This window comes from Petromyzon marinus, chromosome 2 (assembly GCF_048934315.1).
Source record: "Petromyzon marinus isolate PM22_M1 ecotype Great Lakes invasive population chromosome 2, UKy_Petmar_22M1.pri1.0, whole genome shotgun sequence".
Taxonomy (NCBI): Eukaryota; Metazoa; Chordata; class Hyperoartia; order Petromyzontiformes; family Petromyzontidae; genus Petromyzon; species Petromyzon marinus.
The window spans coordinates 864766-886398 of NC_133668.1; the positions used below are offsets into that span (position 1 = coordinate 864766).

At 50.5% G+C, this 21633-nt stretch overlaps 1 protein-coding gene across 1 annotated transcript in view; it reads right to left on the reverse strand.

Moving 5' to 3' along the window:
- The window catches only part of OBSCN (obscurin, cytoskeletal calmodulin and titin-interacting RhoGEF), a 131585-nt gene extending 110498 nt beyond the window's left edge, over window positions 1-21087 (reverse strand). The window contains exons 1-12 of the mRNA XM_076068730.1: window positions 20786-21087; window positions 13221-13963; window positions 11906-12143; window positions 10765-10884; window positions 8026-8100; window positions 5666-5909; window positions 5275-5547; window positions 4200-4460; window positions 3381-3698; window positions 2756-3028; window positions 2113-2391; window positions 1717-1983 (exon numbers count right to left, since the gene is read on the reverse strand). Coding sequence (XP_075924845.1) covers window positions 1717-1983; window positions 2113-2391; window positions 2756-3028; window positions 3381-3698; window positions 4200-4460; window positions 5275-5547; window positions 5666-5909; window positions 8026-8100; window positions 10765-10884; window positions 11906-12143; window positions 13221-13924 — 3052 coding nt within the window. The 5' untranslated portion in view covers window positions 13925-13963; window positions 20786-21087. The remainder of the gene's footprint in view (window positions 1-1716; window positions 1984-2112; window positions 2392-2755; window positions 3029-3380; window positions 3699-4199; window positions 4461-5274; window positions 5548-5665; window positions 5910-8025; window positions 8101-10764; window positions 10885-11905; window positions 12144-13220; window positions 13964-20785) is intronic.
- Between the last annotated feature and the right edge of the window lie 546 nt (window positions 21088-21633).

Here is a 21633-nt window from a genome sequence, read left to right on the forward strand (position 1 = left end):
TAGGGGATCAACAATACAACATGCATGACCACATTGAATTGTAAAAAAACATATCAAAACTACATAGTGCCTTTTGCAAAATGAGCAAAATGTATTTCGTAGCATTCGGTTTTGTCTTCACAAATTATTGCTATGAATGTGATTCTATAGTTGGCAAAGGGGCATTTAGCCTGGTGTACCACCGTGCTTATGCAGTGTTTCTACCATTTCCAAGAGAGAGTGCTCCATCAAGCTTAAATGTCTTTCCCCTACCATGTGAATAACACCCAGCATCTGTAAGTTCTCCCTTCCAGATACCTTGTTGCAAAGGCTGCAAGTAAGTGCACCATGCTCAGAGCAGATGTGACAAGACAAGGGCAGTGACGTGGCCTAGCAGTGTTCAACGCTCTTTGCTGAAGTTTGTAGCTTGAACGTGTAGTGAGTCCAACTGAGTCACAGACGTTATTCTTCAGAGGCAGCACATTTATTGTTATACGTATATACAAAGGGGTAACTGCCCCTTTACCAGATACAGCCTGGAGTGGTGACCACCCAGCTAACTACACTATACATAGGAGTTACAGCTACGAAGGGTCGGACCCTCACTCGGGTCCCCGGCCACGTGTTGATGCCTCGTAGGACGTAGAACTTCCAGCTTGTAGACGTAGAGTTTCCAGCTGGTAGACGTAGAGCTTCCAGCTTGTAGAACAAAAAGACCCCGGTCCCTCTCAGGGACCCACCTTATATTCTCCCGGGTCGGGGCCGGCTCCGCCCTCGGCCCCGACCGCCTTCTCGAGCGTTCTAGCTCCTTCTCGATCCCTCTCGAGAGCTCTCCCTGGACACGTGATCACCCTCTAGCCCCTCCACCTGGAGCCATATCTGTGGACACTCCAAATTACGTGTCTACGGGGTCAACCAGAATGCCATGGCCAGGGGCAACCCTGTCCCTGGACTGACACTCTCCCGCTCCCCCTTGTGGGAGCCCGCACTACACGCTATGCGTGGTGCCTGCGCTATCCCAGCGCTCACCAAGCCCCACAAAGGGCTGGTACTACACCCCCCTACGGGGTGTACGCGATGACGGTGCATTGCACTGTGCTGTGCTAAAGCTGGCCTCACACAGCAACCCACCCGGTGCTGCCCGCGACGTAAGGACATCGCACGCCGCGGCCCTCCCGGGCCGGCACCATACAGTGACATCCCTGATGTCACTACCAATGTAGCAGGTTGCCCTGGTTAATGCTGCCGCGTGTATTAGCGATGATAAAGAATACTACTCGACCACCTGATTCACAGTGTATCATAGAGATCACGTGATGTTATTTAAAGAAGAGCAGGCCATTGTACGCCGGCGTTATGGTGCAAATTTGCTGATTTAAAAAAAGTAACTCGCAAATAACTTGATTGTCAAGCACACGACAATCCTCGCTGCGCTAGTCTGAAAAATTTACGGGACTGCCCTAAAAGAAGTTTTGAAACTCAGTGAGGCTCTCTTGGATAAGCAAATGAAAAAACAAGAATACTAATAATAATTACTCAGATTTGATCTGAAAAATACACATGCATCTTGATTGTAATTTAACGAGCATTTTTTTTTGCATGTGAGAAAAAGAGACTAAGACACATTAGCAATAACCAGTCCAACATATTTAATCCATTGAAATCAAAATGCCATTATGTTCGACCCACAAAAACCCTGTAAGTGCCGGCATCTTCTGAGTGGGTGATGAGCCGCACCTTGGACGGTGACGGTGGCGCGGGTGGCCCCGTCGGGCGTCTCACACGAGTACTCTCCGCCGTCCTCCGGCCCCGCGCCAGCGATGGTGAGCGTGCGCGCCGCTCCGTCAGACGCGAAGCGGTGCCTCTTGCCGGGCCGCACCTTCACCCCGTCCTTCTTCCACTCCACGTCGCCCGCCTCCCGGCTCAGCCTGCAGCGCAGCACCAGAGGCTCCCCCGCCGCGCCCCGCACGTCCGTCAGCGGCGCCGAGAACAGCAACGGGGGCTCTGTGTCCACGGGGGGGAAGGGCGGGGGGAGACGCACGCTCGGCGAGGGGGCAGCGGCGCAAGCAAAGGCGGAGGCGGCGCTCGGCGACGAGTCCCGCGGGCTGGCGGGCAGCGGCGGCGCGGCCTCACCCTTGACGCTGACGCTGAAGCCCACGGCGTCCCCGTCCGTGCGGCAGGCGTAGGACGCGGAGTCGTGCGGCCGGGCCTGCTGGATGACCAGGCGCCTCGCCAGCCCGTCGCTCTCCAGCCTCACGCCCCTGGCCGGCGCCGCCAGCTCCTGCCCGTCCCTCAGCCACGTGACGGCGGCGTCCGCTCGGGACACCTCGCAGCTCAGCACCACCCGCTCCCCGGGGGCCACGTGCCACTCCGTCTGGGCGTCCGGGCGCCTGCGGAATGTGGCTGGCGGCTCTAGGGGATCAACAAAACAACATTTAAGACCACATTTGTTTTATTCACTCTTGCCATCGGTTCATTTTACTCAGTGCTTTTCGCATGCATTCATAATTGTGCTCCATTCCAGAAGAGAACAAGCAGCCAGTTCAACTGCCTATGATGAGGAAGGAAAAAAAGTGGCTGATGTTTTTGGGGAACCTTGAATATGGCGCTTTTTTCATACATTTTGAATGACGCTTTGTTTCTTTCTCTTATACAGATTCTTTAGGAAGACTGCTCAAACAAACTCTTTGACAATTTCTACTTCGCGGCGACGACGTCCGCTCACACGCGGGCTGCCCACTTCGGCTGCGTGAGTCGCCCCCAACCGCCCCCTGACCTTTGACGATGAGCTTCATCTGGGCGCGGACGGGACCCGACACGAACTGGACGCTGGCGCCGCTCTCGCCCGGGCGTGCCGCGCGGATCATCAGCGTGTGAGTGTTCCGCGTGCGCTGCACCGCATGCCGCCCGCTCGCCCGCACCGCCTCGCCGTCGACGGACCAGCTCCCCGCCGCGCCACCCGACAGCTCCACTACGAAGACGGCGTCTTCGCCAGCGAGCACCTCCACGTCCCGCGGCACGGACGCCAACGACAGGCGGCTCTCCGGCACTGCGGCACGCGGACGACGCGCCGGGTAAATGCCGATCGATGCCGGACGCGCCGTGCGAGAGACGTGCGGCGATGGGGCGAGGTTTGTTTAGCGATCCCTTAGCGAGTTTCCGACACGCCCGCTGTGATGTCCACAGTGTTGTCATGTCGGGACATTTTACGACCAAAATTAGCCTGGTAATTTTGAGCCTGGTCAGCATCGGATGCCAGGTGCGGTAGGCGTTTGGGGTGAGAGGTGGACACGAAATGTCAGTGCCGAGCAGGACCCCCCCACGTCCACACGAGGCCAAACGCCTGTTCGTGAGATTGGCCGCACGTCCCAATGCGGCGGCGGCAGCGTCGTCATACTCACCGATGTAGTAGGTGCCCGGGACCTCCACGCAGAGGCTGCGGCCGGCTTTGTTGATGGCCGAGATGCGGAAGAGGTAGTCGCCCTCCTCAGGGAGGTTGCCCACGCGCAACTCCGTGCCGGGCACGTTGGCCGAGTCGTGGCAGCGGCCCCATGCGGAGTTCCCCAGGAGGCAGTACTCCACCACGAAGGCCTCGTCCGCCTCCGCCGCCACCGCCTTACCCTTCTTGGGCCCCGGTTTCCAGGCCAGCATGACCCAGTTCTCCGATTGTGAGGTCACCTTGGGGTCAGTTGGAGCACCAGGTGGAGCCAGGCGTGGGGCTAATGCACAGGACGTAGGTCACACATGGACACGCACACAGACACCACAATCTTCAAAAATCTACACATTTTTCCTTATTGGTAATCCTCAATATCTAAAAAATGACGAGCCAAATTAGCAAACGTGACATTTCCACGATGTTAACTCTTCATCTTGTACGTATGAATATTGAACTTCTTTTGCTTGATGAACTTGCTGAACACTATTCAACTTTATCGGTTACAAGCCATGTACAACTAGACACGTGGGTAAACCAATTCTAACACTCTCTGTAAATGTATGAATGTTGAACTTAGTTCGCACTGTACTAAGCCTACCGTGCTAATCGGAGGTGCGGGAGAAGAACAACAACCTAAACATAAAACGAATTTTGAAACAAATGAGTTTTCAATTTAAATGTGCATAGGTCCAGTGGCTTCCTAATATTGGAAAAAAGCATTCCAGACGGCCGCAGAAGTGCATCTGAAAGCGTGCGACGTGTTAACCATCTTCCTAGAGACCTGTGACGATGAGCTGTGACGACGTCTTCGAGTCTCCGCAGACGAAGCTGACCTCGCCCGCGTCCGCCTGGGTTACTCCCGCCAGCGTGAGCGAGTGACTCTTCCCATCCACCTTAACCACCGCCCGGGCTCCCGCGTCGATCTCCTCGCCGTTCCTCAGCCACTGGCCGCCAACCCCCTCCTGGTCCAGCTCCACCAGGAAGTATGCCACCTCCTTCTCTCGGACTTCGGTGCGTCGGGGAAGCTTCTGGACAATGGCACCTGCAATAGCAGTATCAATAATAATTATAACAAAGGGTAAAGTTAAAGGCGCATCCCTACAATTGGCCGCCGAGGTGGCGAGATGTTCACTACCTCGCCTGGCATGCAGGACGTCGTGGGTTCAATCCCGACCCCGACGCCTGCTGCATATTTTGAGTCTGTATGTTCTCCCCGCCGTCGCATGGATTTTTCTCCGGGTTCTCCGGTTTTTCCCTCAAGATTTAGAGTATTTAGCTGCTATACATTTACAGATGAAAAGCCACTTCGTTGAGCTATCATTTGTGGCCAGGTCGCTTCTGAAAAAGAAGCTAATAGCTCAATGGGTCCTACCTGGTAACATAGAAATGGTTTATAGTTCAGTTTCAATTGCTCGATTACACCACCACGGCCAGAAGTGCCTCCACTTGGGGAAGCCCTAGATGGCCCCTGCAGAGCGCATTAATAATGTATTTGATATATTCTGGAAGGTCTCGTTATGACTCAAGACTCTTTTCAAGAGGGTCTAACATTGAGATGTCTGGAAAATTGCACACGCGACGAAATCCCGCGGCGCGTATCAGGAGAGAACGCCGAATAACGAAGCTTCAAACTTGCGTTGGGCAGTCTGGGACGCACAGTCAATGTTTGCAGCTACAAGATAAGAAACACTTGGCTTTATCTTTAACCGGCGAATAATATTTGAAGTAAAATGCGAGCCCGGTACAGCACGCCACGTGGCTCGCATAACCGTGAAGGCAGGGAGGTCAAATGTGGCGAAAGGGGAACGCGTGAACATCGGCAACCATGGAAGCGAGGCGAGCGCGTCCGCCGTCACCTTTCACGGAGAGCTCGGCGACGGTGCGGTTCCCCTCAGGCATCTCGCACACGTACACCGCCTCGTCGTCCGCCGTCACGTTGCAGATGGTGAGGCGCCGCATCGTGCCCTCCTCCTCCATCACGTACTTGTCGGCCTTCGGCGCCAGCGGCGTCTCCTCCATGAACCAGCTGGCGCGGGCCGACTCGGCCGGCACCTCGCACTGCAGCGTCGCCGTCTGCCGCTCCATCACCTCCACGTCACGCAGCCGCTCCTTGAAGGGCACCAGCGGCTCTGCGCACGATAACGCCGCCACCGCCGCGCACCTCCGATTAGCACGGTTGGCTATGACGGTGCGAAATAAGTTCAACGTGCAGCGCACGCGTGCATAGATCCCACGGTAGTGACTCACCGTTGACGATGAGCTGCACGGGACTGTACGTCTTGCCCACCACGTTGGTGGCCGTGCAGGTGTACAGCCCCCTGTCGCTCTGCTTGCAGAAGAGGACCTTCAGGATGTAGTAGCCCTCGTCGTCCTCGTAGATCATGTGCCGGCGCCCTGGGGAGATCACCTCGTCATCCTTTTTCCACACGATTTCGGGCTTGGGCTTTCCCGTCACGTAGCAGCTGAGCCGGGCGTGCTTGCCCTCCCTCACCTGTGGCCCAGGGGATCACGGACACGAAACGGGAATCGAGGAAACTTGCCGTGGCGGTTCACGGTTCGGGGGCCGGTGGGGCCAGGCACTCCCTCATGAAAAAAGAATACATTTAAAACGACCTTAACAATGTTTATCTGATTTAATTTTGATTTAAAGCTTTCGTGACTGCAGTAATTCATATTCTTAGTTTTTTCGGTAAAGTCACGTTGAAGGGAAACAACAAAATAATAAAATATATATAAAACAATTATATTTTTATTATATATTTTATTATTTTGTTGTTTCCCTTCAACGTGACTTTACCGAAAAAACTAAGAATATGAAAATGTTTATCTGTTCATCATAAATATAATAAACCACAGACACGCCCCTCCCCCTACTCCCCCTACCCCACCCTCACAGACTTCCATGCCCCGGCAATATATTTACCCACCAGCTGCCACAAATGGACCACAATATCTCGCTGATCTCGCCAAGGAGCATAAACCACCATCACGCGAACTCCGTCCGGTCATCCTCGCAGCAGCAGCAGCGGCTTTTGGCTCACCATCGAACAAAGGCGGTGGTCACGGCATCGTGTGCTTTCAGATGCGCTTCTGCGGCCGTCTGGAACGCTCTTCCGATATTAGGAAGCCGCTGGAGCTATATAAACGTTTAATTCATCATCTAGATTGACAAACTAATTTCCTTATAATTGCTTTTTATGTGTAATTTGTTGTCCTTCCCCCGCACCTCCGATCAGCACGGTTGCCTAAATATTTTTACAGAGAGTGTTAGAATTGGTTGACCCACGTGTCTGCTTGTACGTGACTTGCAACCAATAAAGTGGAGTAGTGTTCAGCAAGTTGAGCGGAGGGAACCACCGAGACCCAACACCTTCCTGTTCATGACATCTCTCCCTCTCGTGCTCATGGTTCAAGCTCCCCAAATTCCAACACCTCTCTTCACTACCACGCAACACAACACCACACAACCCAACACCACCCAACACAATGCTACACAACACCACACAACGCCACGCAACACAACAACACGCCACGCAACACAACAACACGCAACACAACAGTGGTCACGAGAGGTCGAGAGCTATGGCCAGCAAAGGGCAGTCGAGGTGTGGCTCCCCTCTTGCCTTCCTCAACAGTGACTCTTAGGCAGCCACCACCGCTGTGTGCAGATGAACGTCGGACACCCAGCATCGTCAGTAAGCACACGGCATGGCCTGACGCTAGCGGGGTTTTTTTTAAGTAATAAAGAGAGTTGCCAACTTTCTCGACAGGAATTTTTTTTTTCTTTAACAGATTTATGTTTGTGCAGAAGTTTGACGTATCCTGTGCCGGTATTGTTTTTGCTCTGATTCATATTAGGTGGATTTTAATTGCTTCTATTAAAGTCGAACTTTTTTTTATTGCTTCTGTCATTTTGGTGACAACCCAGATCACTCTTGCAAACAAGACTCATCCTGGTGTCTTGACTTTTCTCCTGGTTAAACAAAATAAATTTGAACCATGCTGATACCGAGGTTCATTATACAATCTTTATGAAATACACCCACCTGTAACAGTCATGAGAATGAGAAGCAGAACAGTGCAATATCATGACCGACCGTAGGTCCCACTGGACTGCAACCTCCATGTGCCAGCGATGGAACAGGAAGCCAGTAATTGTGTTTATCTTGGTACTTTGGCATGACATTGCACCCTCGGCCCACCCATTGCGGCGTTGAAAAACCCAACGCGTTTGTCAATAACACTGTGGCCTTAAAAGGAAAAGTGTATACAAAGAGCAAATAATCGGCCCTTCTTCTTCTTCGTCCATGTGCTATGGAGAAGGTTCATTGCCCGCTACATATTACATATTTTATTATATATTTCATTTTCCTTTGAAGGCCACAGCGTTTTTGACCCCGTGACCTTAATGTCGTTGCGTTTTTTTTTGGAAGTTTTTTTTTATTTTGCTCATGCACCACCGCCAACGCAGCGTCGGCGAACGATTGTGCTTCAACGATTGTGCTTCAACGATTTTGCTTCAACGCGGCAGTGTCGGTGTCGTCAAGAGAGGTCCGTGAGCGGCACGGGGCAGGCGGCGTGCCCTGCTGAGGACCCCCACGACGTACCTTGAAAGTTTTCGTCAAGTTCTTGTCGGCGTTGTTCTCCTCCATTCGCACGGGCGAGCGCGATGGGCTGTACCCCTACAAGCAGAGACGCGCGGTCAGCGGAGGGTCACCACTCACCCGTTGACACTTCAGGGACAGGTTATGAATCGTGACGGTATTTGTAACAGGGTTTACTTCGTCAATGTGTAGCGGGGTTTCTCAATTACGCTTGTCGAGTGCCTCCCGTGTAGAGCTGTCCATGTTTACCATCAGGTGCGTGCAGTGTGCAGTGTCTTAGATCGCATTTGAATATAAGATACTGACATGACAATATGAACAAATTCAGGGTGATTTTTTCACAGGCAAACGTGAATTGCTGCGTGTCTGTTGTGATGCTGCGTGTCTGCTGTGATGCTGTGTGTCTGCTGTGATGCTGCGTGTCTGCTGTGATGCTGCGTGTCTGCAGTGGCGCTGCGTGTCTGCTGTGACGATGCATGCCTGCTGTGACGATGCGTGTCTGCTGTGATGCTGCGTGTCTGCTGTGGCGCTGCGTGTCTGCTGTGACGATGCCTGTCTGTTGTGATGCTGTGTGTCTGCTGTGATGCTGCGTGTCTGCTGTGATGCTGCGTGTCTGCTGTGGCGCTGCGTGTCTGCTGTGATGCTGTGTGTCTGCTGTGATGCTGTATGTCTGCTGTGATGCTGCGTGTCTGCTGTGACGATGCCTGTCTGTTGTGATGCTGCGTGTCTGCTGTGATGCTGTGTGTCTGCTGTGATGCTGTGTGTCTGTTGTGATGCTGCGTGTCTGCTGTGACGATGCCTGTCTGTTGTGATGCTGTGTGTCTGCTGTGATGCTGCGTGTCTGCTGTGGCGCTGCGTGTCTGTTGTGATGCTGTGTGTCTGCTGTGACGATGCGTGTCTGCTGTGACGCTGCGTGTCTGTTGTGATGCTGCGTGTCTGTTGTGATGCTGTGTGTCTGCTGTGACGCTGCGTGTCTGTTGTGATGCTGCGTGTCTGCTGTGGCGCTGCGTGTCTGCTGTGATGCTGCGTGTCTGCTGTGATGCTGTGTGTCTGCTGTGACGATGCCTGTTTGTTGTGATGCTGTGTGTCTGCTGTGATGCTGTGTGTCTGCTGTGACGATGCGTGTCTGCTGTGATGCTGTGTGTCTGCTGTGACGCTGCGTGTCTGTTGTGATGCTGCGTGTCTGCTGTGATGCTGCGTGTCTGCTGTGATGCTGTGTGTCTGCTGTGATGCTGTGTGTCTGTTGTGATGCTGTGTGTCTGTTGTGATGCTGTGTGTCTGCTGCGACGCTGCAGTTTGCTACGTGTGGCACCACCGCGTGGCAGAGTGGACAGGACAGGTGTGAGGAGCAGTTCATCACTCGAAACCAAACTCGCTGCACCCGACTCGGATACATCTGGGAATGCGTTTTGCCTGTTAATGCAGTCGGGGGCGTATAATGCGGTCCAACAGTTGTATTAATCTTAGTGCTTTGAGCAAGACTACAATGGCCTTTCCATTCATTGAGGAGTGTATTTAGTCGTCCGCGCATACATATTTTTGGATAAACTGTACACCAATATTTCGATGCGGGATTCCCTACGGTGTCGAATAAATCGTCGTCAGACAGCACGATGGAATGTGTAGGAGACAATGTGCGGTGACACCGCTGTTGCCAGCTGACAAGAAAGAATGAGAATTTGCCAGAACTGAAAAGGTCATCTGGTGGAACGGGGAGGAAGGGGCAGGTGGGATGGGGCACACCTAGCCTCAAACTACGGCCCTGCCGCTACCCTGAACTTAGCAGCCACTAGCATAGTGCTACACTTACTCCTAACGTACACGAGCTAACCCCCGCTAGCCAACCGGCTATTCATACTACCGCTACCCCTAATCACACAAACTAATCAGTCGCTAGTATTATCCCTTACCTTCTGCGGCCGTCTGGAACGCTCTTCTTTACGATATTCGGAACTCACTGGAGCGATGCACTTTTAAATCATCGTCTACGTTGACAAGCTCATTTCTTTATAACTGCGTTTTGTGTTTAGTTTGTTGTTCCCCCACCTCCACGCACCTTCGATTAGCACGGCCGGCTACGTGCGGTTTGAAATAAGTTCAACATACACGCATACTGTACATACCTTGACCAAGTAGCCAAGCAGAAAGTGAACACGCACGCATCCTGCGCTTATCCCTACTGGCAGCCCCCCCACCGGCGCGAAGCACAGGCTTCTCCGATCCGCTAACTCGGCACTTGCCACTGGCCAGGGTCCAGTCTCCAGGCTCTGTCGGCGCTTTGCTGCGCTTCGCTGCGCTTGTCCACAACTTGGCCCCCAAGTTAAAGCTACCAAATGTCCTGGTTTTGGGCCAGGTCAGCGCTCTTTTCAGAAACGCTACGCTGGTGTCTCGAAACGTTTGAGAAAATCGGCGTCTTGTCCCAAATGTACATATTTTCTAGCCTCGTGCCAAGGGCAGGGGACTACCTCTGGGCACCGTGCACGGTTGGCAGAGGAGTGGGCGGGGCCAACGAACTTGTGTGAGAGGGGCTAGTTATTGAGTGGGTGGGGCTACGTGATAGCGGGCGGGGTTCAAGTAGGAACCAGCTGCCACTTTAAAAAATTGGTAGGCGTTAAGTTCAGCCAATCATCTCGCCGGGTTCCATAAAATAAGGGCCACTCTGGTTGAGGTGTGGATAAACGATGTGTGCCGGTTCAACGTTTTCCAGAACCAGAACTGTGGCAGCTTTACCGCGACCCTCACCGTGTAGAGGCTGGAGGTGGAGGAGGAGCTGGAGGTGTAGTCTCTGGTGAGGCGGTAGCTGTAGGAGGAGCGGCTGTGGTACTCGTCGACGTGTCCAGCCACAGGAGAATGAGTCCGGGACTGCAGTGACAACACAGCACATGTGCCTCTCAGCTACGCACGCACGCACGCCAGCGGGCGGTGGCTCTAATTTTCCTTCATTATCCAGGGAGTGTATCACCAAGTCAAGTTAAGGTCTTTATTCAGCAGTGCCCTCGAATAATCTCTGCGGCGTTTGGTGCCTGTCCAAAAATAAACACACGTTAGTTAATTTGTAAAAAAATCACCAACACGTTTTATTTTATTTTTATCACAATCGTTTCCCTTGCATAACCTAGCAAAGCCACACCGACTCTCAACACTAATTCTCAGGAGGGTGCTCTGCATTTAGATACTTGGCCAATTCCATTGATGAGAATTTGGCTTCTCGTGGGAGGCTCTACACACGCCGGGGCTCTACACACACGGACACATTACATTTGCCTCTGTACTGAAATTTTCTGGCCACCTTGCAGCTCAGCAGGACTGGGAGTTTCACGAATCGTCACGATACACCAAGTGTCACCTCCAAAGGTGCCGGATCACCGGTGTGTGCCACCATCACGACAGGTCTAATACTGTAGTAATAATAATCATAATTTCAACTTGTAATGTGCCGCACAGTATTCACTCCCTCTCAAAAAGCGTAAATGACTCAGATGCACAAAGAAACCCAGACAAGAGGGAAAAGCAGCCAGGTAGTGACCCGATGCCCCAAGTACTGTGGTCCTCTATATATGAAGGTGTTATAGCAGCCAATTATTGAGTGTTTACTGTACATGTGGGGGGAACCGAAACACCTGGAGAAAATCCACGCGTGCGAGGGGGAAACACTCTATCCCATGCAGAGGGAACAGGTGGAGTCCACATTTTCTGTACCAGCTTATCCTGGCAAGCAAAGGAATGGCACCTTGACACCCAATGGGAAGGAAGGCTGCACAATATTTATGCAATCCACCAACCCTCGCCTATAACAAGTGCCAGATTAGCGGCGTGCGCCGCCACCATCGCCCGGCCGGTGCCAGGAGGAAGTCTGAACTCGGGCGAGCGCGGCGCCGCATACCGAGGGCGCGCTCCTCGACGGAGAAAGGTATCCGTCCGGGGCGGCCGTGGGCGACGTCGACCGCGACAGGGTCACGTGGGGCGCCCCCAGGAGCCGGGCGTCCCCACGCCGCGTGTAGGGGCTCAGGCGGGCGAGGCGCGCGTCGGCGCTCTGCCGCAGCAGCTCCAGCTTCTTGCGCTCGTGGTCGCGCGTCGTGTGCAGGTGCGAGCGTGGCAGCGACTTCGCCTCCTCGCTCCACCTGCTCGTGCGGGGGCACAGCGGTCGCACGCGGCCGTGAGACGAGGCTGTGCAAGAGTTGTATGGATTTTTTGGTTTTTCATATCGTGCAATGGAACATTGCGACCCCATAAGTGATTTAAATTGAATTACTGCTTAGTATGAAATCATTTTTTCTTTCTGTGGCGAGTTTTTTTTACTGATTTTATTCAGCATTTACTGCACCACCAAGGAGTTTTGTTTCATGCAGCAAAACCCATGTCTTTTAGCAGCAAACAGGGCCTCATGGTGAAGACAGAATCTTCTTGCTAATAATTTCTGGAAAGGCAGCAGTTTATTTTATTATCAAGCCTGGCAAGGCATTTGAGACACAAACGGTCAAAACCTGTCCCAAAGTTTTCTTGATGAAACAATTGGGGCTGGTGGATCCAAACATTATTTATTTATATGTGCATAGTTGGAAGTGCGACATCAACTACAACATCATATTTTCGATTTAAAGGCCAGTAACTTGGACACAACAGGCGAGTAATATACATAAAAAGACCAGTCACTTCCATGATAGCCCAATGATTTCTATACAGCAGGCCAGAAAGAAGTTCAACATACATAGTAATTTATCGAATAGGCCAGGAACGTTGATAGCACCCCAGTCATTCATATAAGATGCCAGTAATTTATATAAAAACAGGCCAGTGATGTCTATAACAGGCCAGTAATTTATATAAAAACAGGCCAGTAATTTATATAAAATCAGGCCAGTGATGTCTATAACAGGCCAGTAATTTATATAAAATCAGGCCAGTAATTTATATAAAATCAGGCCAGTAATTTATATAAAATCAGGCCAGTAATTTATATAAAAACAGGCCAGTAATTTATATAAAAACATGCCAGTAATTTATATAAAAACAGGCCAGTAATTTATATAAAATCAGGCCAGTAATTTATATAAAATCAGGCCAGTAATTTATATAAAATCAGGTCAGTAATTTATATAAAATCAGACCAGTAATTTATATAAAATCAGGCCAGTAATTTATATCAAATCAGGCCAGTGATGTCTATAACAGGCCAGTGATTTGTTCAGCAACCCGACCTGTGCAGATGCAGCGAGTCCGAAGGCGGAGCCGCCAGCGAGACGCTGAGCACCGTGGAGGCGACGGCCTCCCCGGCACGGTTGCGCGCGTGGCACGAGTAGGTGCCCGCGTCCGTGGTGCGCGCTGCGCTCACGGTGAGCGAGTGCACGCCGTCACGGAACTCGGCGGCGAAGCGATGGCTGTCGGGCAGCGTGTCCACGTCCACGCCGTCCCGCTGCCAGGCGACCGCGGGGGGCGGCCTCCCCAAGATCCTGCAGCTGAAGGTCGCGTCGGCCCCCCTGGACACCTTCTGAGCGGACGGGCGCACCACGAAGGAGGGCTCCCGTGCGACGCCGCCGCCGCCGCCGTGGCCGCGGTCGCGCAGCCTGAGCGACCCCGAGAGCCGGAACGGCGCCGACTCGTCCACGTCGAGCGTGGCGCTCGCGACCGCCTCTCCCGCGCTGTTGCGCGCGCGGCACGTGTACTGGCCGGCGTCGTCGCCCCGAGCCTCGTACACCGTCAGGCTGTGCGCGCCGCGCTCCTCCGCCGACAGCTTGCGCCGCGCGTCCGGGCGCACGGGCCGGCGGTCCTTCTCCCACGCCACGTCGGGGCTGGGCTCCCCCGCGACCCAGCAGCTCAGGGTGACGTCCCTGCCGGCGGCCACGGACGCGGACTTAGGTCGCGACACGAAGCGGGGAGCGTCGCCGCCCCTGCGGTTCAACATCTCGCGGCGAGGCGGAGAGCGGGAAGGAGACTGCTCGGCCTGGAATTGGGAATAGGCAGAGAGAGGGGGAGAGTGTGAGAGAGACCGCTTGGCAGCGCTCGAATGGAGCTCGAGCATGAATGGGCGCGTGGGCGGGCGGGCGAGATGGTGGACAGACAGGTGTCGGCATTCTTTCCGTTTTGTCCCCGTGTAAGGGACATGCGGCGATGGAGTTAGGTTTGTTTAGGAGAAGCGCACGAGCGTGGCGACAGCGATCCCAGAGCGGTTTCCACCACCCGCTGCCAAGCTCCCAGTGTGGTCAGTTTTACTGTAAAGGACAGACGATGCTGCATGACATTTTTCAAATATCGTGGCATTTCACGAGGGAAATTTGCGACCTACGATTAAACGGTTTCATTGTACTACTCCTGCGTAAAGGATCAATTCCAGAACATGAAACCATAGCTCGTTATTTAATACATATCCTTTTGAACAAATCACCCGGAAAGAGCCCGATGACATTGGATCACTGAAGCTAATCAGGTCTGAACCTGCCTAATACTTGGATGGGTGACCACCAAGGCTTGCCTGGTGTTGTGGGTTTGAGGCTGCCAGATTTCCAGGAGGTGGCAGTGCTGAATGTGACCCCCATCCTATGCGTGGCATTTCTCGAGTCCTCCCCCCAGTTTTCTCCCAGACACTCGTAATCGGCAATGTCCGAACATCCCGAATGCACGACTGTCCTGCAAACAGTTTCCGAGACTTTTCCGGATAACAAAACTTTCCATTTTTAAATATCGATGATCTCTCCCCTTTGGTCATGGAAAGTGTTCTCTAATTGTGTTCTCTACTGATTACTGCTGGCCGCTCTCCGGATGACGTGATTGCTAAGCTACAGGGTGATTTCAACAAACTACAACATCAGCTAGTTGCTCTAAAACTAGTCCTGAATACCTCCAAAACTAAGGTGCTATGCTTCTCACCAGGACTAAAGCAGGAAGTTATTTTTCCACAATTACATTCCTTAAATAATGATCAAATAGAGCAAGTCAAGATCTATAAGTATCTTGGGGTCATCCTGGATTCAAAACTGAATTTTGAAGATCACATTGATCATATTGGTAAAAAGACAAAAATAAAAATTGGTTTTCTGTATCAACACAAGCACTGCTTCCCCCCAATGTTCGGTTTGGAATTTATAAAAGCTACCATACTGCCTCTACTTGACTACTGTGACATCATGCATAAATCAGCCCCAAGTACTGTACTGAAGAAGCTTGATTCCATCTATCACTCGGCCTTAAGATTTACATTGAACTGCCCATATAGGACTCACCACTGTGATCTCTACATTGGGTCAAACTTAACATCTCTTAATGTTCGACGGCTTGTGCACCAGATCTTATTTATTCACGATGTACGTACAAAAAAATCCGCAGACTACCTGCTAGATCTCCTCTCTGTTTCAAAGAACAAATTTGACCTCAGGTCTTCGCTCATTTACCAGCTTCACATTCCCTATTGCCGTACAAAAACTGGAGGAAGGGCCTTTGCTATTGATGCCCCCAGGGTCTGGAATGCTATTGCCAATAAACTGCAACTTGAATCGCTACCAATGAGATCTTCTCTCAAAACTGCTCTAGAGGAGTTGTACACCCCTAGCTGCCACTGCTATTCATTGGCGTAACATAAAATAAAATGTTTTCGCTCCGGATGATGCTGCAAAGTATTATTTGTATTTTTATTTAGCGTGTTGATCTTAAAGGTGCATTGAAAAATGTGATACTCTGACTGATGCTTCTGTTGTTGTGGAGTAACTCATGCAGCCAGCTATGGCTCTAGGATTTGGTGTTACATGTTATTTATGTAGTTTATTGTAAAAATTCGGTCAGCCCCTATGATCACTGTTACGTTGCAATTATGGCTTTATTTTTTTGATTTCGAAAAAGTTTTTTTGTTTGGACATGTTTGTTTTGTTGTAGTACGGAGTTAGACTGATGGCCTTAATCTAAGTTTTCGTGTGGTTGTTGTTGTTGACTTGCATCCCACTGGGATTTTTTTGCACACAGCGTTGGCGTATGGTGTTTTTTTCAGGAATATTTAGCTGTTTTTTTTTCATGGATTTTCTGTTTCCACAGTCACATAGTCACGTTAAGATGTTTTTCTTGTTCGTGTTTTTGTTTTTTGTTTGTTGTGGTAGCACCCGATTCAAGAGCCGAATGGCTCACAGGGCTATACCAAAATAAATAATCTGAAAAAAAATTATGTTGTCGTGTTTGTGCGGCTGTTTTGGTTGAATGCACAGCGGTGTAATTGATATAAGCGGCTATACGGAATGAGTAGCACAGCGCGCGTGTGTGTGTGTACGAGTGCACGCGTACACTGCCAGGTTTATTTTTAAACGCTGCCAAGCCTGGCACGCGTTGAGTGGAATGCAATTCCCATTGTGCCCAATGTGTTACGTGGATTTCTTTGGCCATTGGCATGACAACAACAATAATAATAAAGCTTGCTGTGTTCGTGCGTTCCAATTGAAACTCGAACGAACTTTACAAGAGGGAGCCACCAACCACCACTACCGTCCCCATCAACACAACATAGCAGCACACATTGTATTGAACTCACATTTACCACATGAAGTACGGTAACCTTACGATAACATTGTATTTATGATTTGTGCAGCCCCTATCTTTTAGAATATGAGTTATTTATTTGGAAGTTTTAATAATTGACGGCCCTTTGTCAATCCACTGCTGGATGGAGACTTTCCCAGGCTGTCAGTCATGTTTTTTTTACCATACTTCACCACGCCGGTCAGTGCTAGTTGGTGAGGAGGGGGCGTGAGTCATTGTTGTCATCTGCAAACATTGGCACATGTTTTCTCTGGATCCGATCATCGCCCATACATTTCACGTAAAAATAACAACATTCATTCACGCACGACCATACGCATGCATATTTCATGATGAATCATCACCATCACAATCATCGTCACCACGTGCTAATAATTACAATAAGATTTCCAAAGTCTTGAGAGGATGATCTCGCAGCAGGAGAATGTCTCTGCGGCGTAGCGGGACAGTAGTAACCTTGGCCAGCGGCAGCTGTCACCCCACTTCAGCACGGTCTTCACCCGGGGCCGTCACGCCGCTATAAATACTACGGGGCCTGGGACGGGAGACAGCTCAACCAGGCCAGACCCTCTTGCCTCCGGGGGGGGGGGGGGATGCGCTCCACCACGCACTTACATTGTGTACGGGTACAGCCGCTCACACACGCAGAACTTTGATTTAACACGTAGGCTTTCGCGACCGATATCATCAATAACAGAGGGTTTTTTTCGTGGTTACCAAATGTGGTCACCGCATCTACGCCTCTATATTAAGGACCGAAACAGGTGGACTTCTCCACAAATCTGGCTGTCGCCTGATGAAGCTAGTTGTAATCACTGGCGAAACGTCGTACTCAGATTGTAAATGCTTTGGCTTGGCGTTCCAACACGCCGGTGTGCTGTGCTAGTGACGAATTAGCACGTTCTGTTAACGTGACAAACCTCACTAGTTGGCTGTGTCGGGTGGTGGCGGGTTTAACGACACATTCATATTTACGCGATCTAATCCCAAAAACCCCCTGTATTATACACGTAACTATCTCTGTGAACACCGCAAACGAGCAGCCGACAGAAACCCAACAAGCGACGCGTTGCAATGTGGAAGGAGGGAGCAAGAGCAGTGTGGGGTCGAGCTCACTAGCCAGCCTCACAGTACCCTTAGTGCTTACACTTACCAACTAGTTAGTAGGCAACCAGCCACTGGAAAGAGCCCTTCAACTGGCCCCAGCCCTAATTACTAGTCAATCACCCATTGGCCATGACAAACTATCCAACTGGCTTCAGCTAACCTTCAAACTGCCCCAAACCATAATCGCTAACCCCTAAAAACTAGAAATCCAGCCCCGACTAGTAGTCCTGCAACTTGCCCCAACCCTAACAACTGACAATAGCCCTAGCCAAGCAGCCGACCAGCTACTAGTAGCAGTGTTATCTCTAACGCTAACCATTGCGTCAACAAGTCACTATTGCTAGCCCTTCCACTGGCCTTAACCCTACCTCTAATCGCACCTCCAGCACCTCGCAAGGTTCCTTTTTTATTGTTTAGCCGCCTTTCAGTGTTGCCGTTAACAGCGAAATGTGCGTACGAACTGTGGCTGAAACCGCTGTGCACCCCCCCCCCCCAGCTCACACTCGATTCAGATATTATGTTCCTCCCGCCTTGGCGAACCGCGGGGACCCTCAAAGCGTCTCCCTCCTCACGGGCTTGGGTGATTGCTCGTTTATCGGAGACGGTGCTGAAAAAAATCCGTGTTCCGCTCTGCACAACACACGAGCCATGTGATTAACACTCTATAGGTCGTAGACACTTTATCAGGCGCTGCAAATTGATATTTGTAGATCATCTCACTCACCCACAGTGGATACATATTAGAGTGAACTTTGGATGGGATTTGAACGTATGGTCTTACGAGTAAGGGGGGCTGTTCTTCCAATCAATGAACATTGTCAGCCTTCGCTAAGAATAGTCAAAGTCAAAAGGTCAAAGCGTCTCACTGCTGAAACAATTGTGGGCGGTACATGTGTCTTATTGGCAGCGCTGGGTATTCAAATATGCTCAAAATGTCCCCCCCTATATATTGCTATAAAATAGATTTCTGTTTACATGATTGTGGTTATGGTTGTACTTTATTAATCCCTAATCTCTGTCATTACATACAATGAAACAAGAAAAGGTAAAAAAGAAAAAACAGAGCAATGCAATACAATACACGATTAGACATTATTGTAAAACATACTAAAAAGTACATTCTATATGTTAGTGAATTTTTTTATATTTTAGGCAGGAAATTAGTTTTCAAATTGAGATTTTTTTTCTGGGGGACCCCCAGACCCTCTGGAAGATTTGGTCCCCCCCATTGTTGACTCCATGGCTACGGCCTTGGTATAATTTATTTTAGGCAACTTTTGTGTCACACTCCACGGGAGGTGGTGATGGGGAGCTCATGGTTGTGTTTATCACAAGGCTTAGCGCACTTTACGATGAACCTGCCCTATTATTGACGCCATACATTTGGGGTCCGAAAAAAAAATATCATCGTGAGCATTGTCTCGACTATTCGCCACATCTAATATTTGTAAAGCTCTTGTTGAACATCTTTAGAATCCACGGCTGTTACTCAGTTACTCGTCAATATCATACTTGTATACGCATCGTGTGATCCACCGCTGGATGAGGGCTTCCCCACACCGGCACAGTTCAGAACAACTGACTTCACTGCAGTGCCCTCTGTTGACACCGCAGCCCATCACAAGAGTCTACACCACCTGCTTTTAAATGAACAATGGGCGACCGTCCCAAGTCCTCTTCAGGCCCAACTTTGCTTAGCCTCTCAGATTCCCGGTGATGTTATCATGATTAGTTCTATAAATAAGCAGTAGCTGTGATATCCCACTTTGTAATTGTGTAATCTGTAAATAGAGTGCGCTATAAATTCATAACTCACGGTACACGAGCGATTCTATGTAAACGGTTCGTGTTGAACACGCACGTTTGGTTTAATATTTCAGCCGGAGCTGTCCGGGGCTGAGTTCCGGATAATAAATTCATTGGACCTACGCTGCGGGGGGTGAGTGGAGGGGGGCCGGAAAATATTCCATGAGAATTTTAAGCTCTGCTCACAAGCTCTCGTACGCTGTGCAAATAGAGCACGCTCGACTTTCATGAGACGCAGTGGCAGCACAATGGATATGGCTATCGGTGTCGTTCTCGAGATGCTCTCAAACGTGATGGAGCCGCCCTATCGGTGTGCTCGCTGTGAAATATCAACTTCACACTCTGCGATTCTCTCATTCGCAGGGCAGCAGCTGCGTGGAACGTGCTCGATGTTACAAGGCGCTCGCGAGTCTGCGGCAAAGGAGCGGGCCAATGACGCACGTGGGGTCGCGGACCCCAATTCACTGCTGGGGGTGGAGGGGGAGGTGTGGGCTGTCGCGTATAGAAGAGTTAGCGGCGCAGCCCTGCAATGCATTCGCAGAACCTCCAGCCAGAGACAGCTCTACAGAAGCCCTCTGGAGGATATTTTGTCTACGCTGGCCAGACGTCATGGGCTGTCAGATATGATATCCTTGATATCAAAATAGAAATAAGGCATCGTACAGTTCATGATTCAAATGACAACGAATCACTTGGTGGGACTGCGCTGGCAGTCGTGCACAAGTATAAATAACAAAAAACTCAACACCGTCAAAAATACTGCGGGCTTGAAAGGAGAAATATAATCTTATTACGACGATCAGCCGAATGTGTGGGGATGGAGTGTAAATTCGTAAATTCCATATTCCTTTCGTCTACAAATAAGAGCATTTACTGAGCAAATCAATATGCTAATGTAACGTCATGTCAGTCGGGTAGGAAAGCAACGCAGAACGCACGAGAACATCAACATGAGCGCGACGGCACAAAAGAGGCTAAATGGATTCTAAACTCGAAGTGTCCTGAACCCAGACAATTTCATTGAACTCCCCGGGTCGCAGGGCCACAATCCGACGGTGGTCGGCCGACAATGACCCGGCGACAAAGTGTACAAAATGCCACAAACACCTCTCGAAAAATATGAATTCATTCAAATTGACTTCCACGCAGCAATCGTGTCACGGTGTCAGGGTGATCCATCGGCTGTGTGCGCGGAGTTAGTTACCAACAGGAGGAATTATATATTATTGGTTCTTTCGGTAAAGTCACGTAGAAGGGAAACCATAAACTAATAAAAATATAAAACAACAGGAGAAAAGCTGAGGGCAACAAGTGACCCTGCAGTGCTGTAGAGTACCTTTCCGGATAAGTCGCGAAAACCCCTTCCTCGTGTGTCCGTGCTCGGCTCGGGCGCTCACTGCGCTGTCAACTCGGTAGTTTGCAGATACCACTCAAATCTGACGAATGTAACCACTCCAAAAAACAGGTCTTCCAAACTCCGTGCGGATGGCGCAGCCCTTGGGAACCAAACCGAGGACGGTAAAGCAAATCAGGGAAATCTGAAAGGCGAAAGCGAGAGAAACCCCCCCTATCCCCGCAATGAAGGAGCTGTAAGAGTGGGTGGGTGCCGTGCCCCGCAGCCCGGAGTCACTGGACGCGCGCGAGGACCGAGGGTGCCGAGTCAGCTCGCACGCCCGCCCGCCCCCAAGACCCCGCCTCTCTTGTCGTCCACATGTCTCTTGACAAATTTAGCCACTTCTCCCAGATACACGCGTGCACGCCAACCAGCAAGGCCTACGCACCACTGTGAAGATCCCTCCACCCCCCCCCCCCCCCCATTACACTTTGTAACACAATTTTTGTTCCTGGGTAGTAAGTGTTCTTTCGTAATTACTTGTGTCTAAAAAGTATAAAAAATGGCTATTAGTCCCCACAAACTTTGCTTTTGTGACCAGGACAGTGATATTTTGAAATTGACCTATTTTCAATGAGAAAACGAGCGAATGTGTCTTTTCGTTCACATAAAGTCAGAAAAAACATACGAATCAAAATTAACATTAATTTATACTAAAGTAATACAAAAATGACTTCAAAAGATTTATGAGTAGTTTTTTCTAGATTTATTATTATACTGTAAATCACTTTCACGAATCAGCCCCAAATGTGGTCTCCCATCATGTTCTCGTTATACTGTCCTTGGTAGCG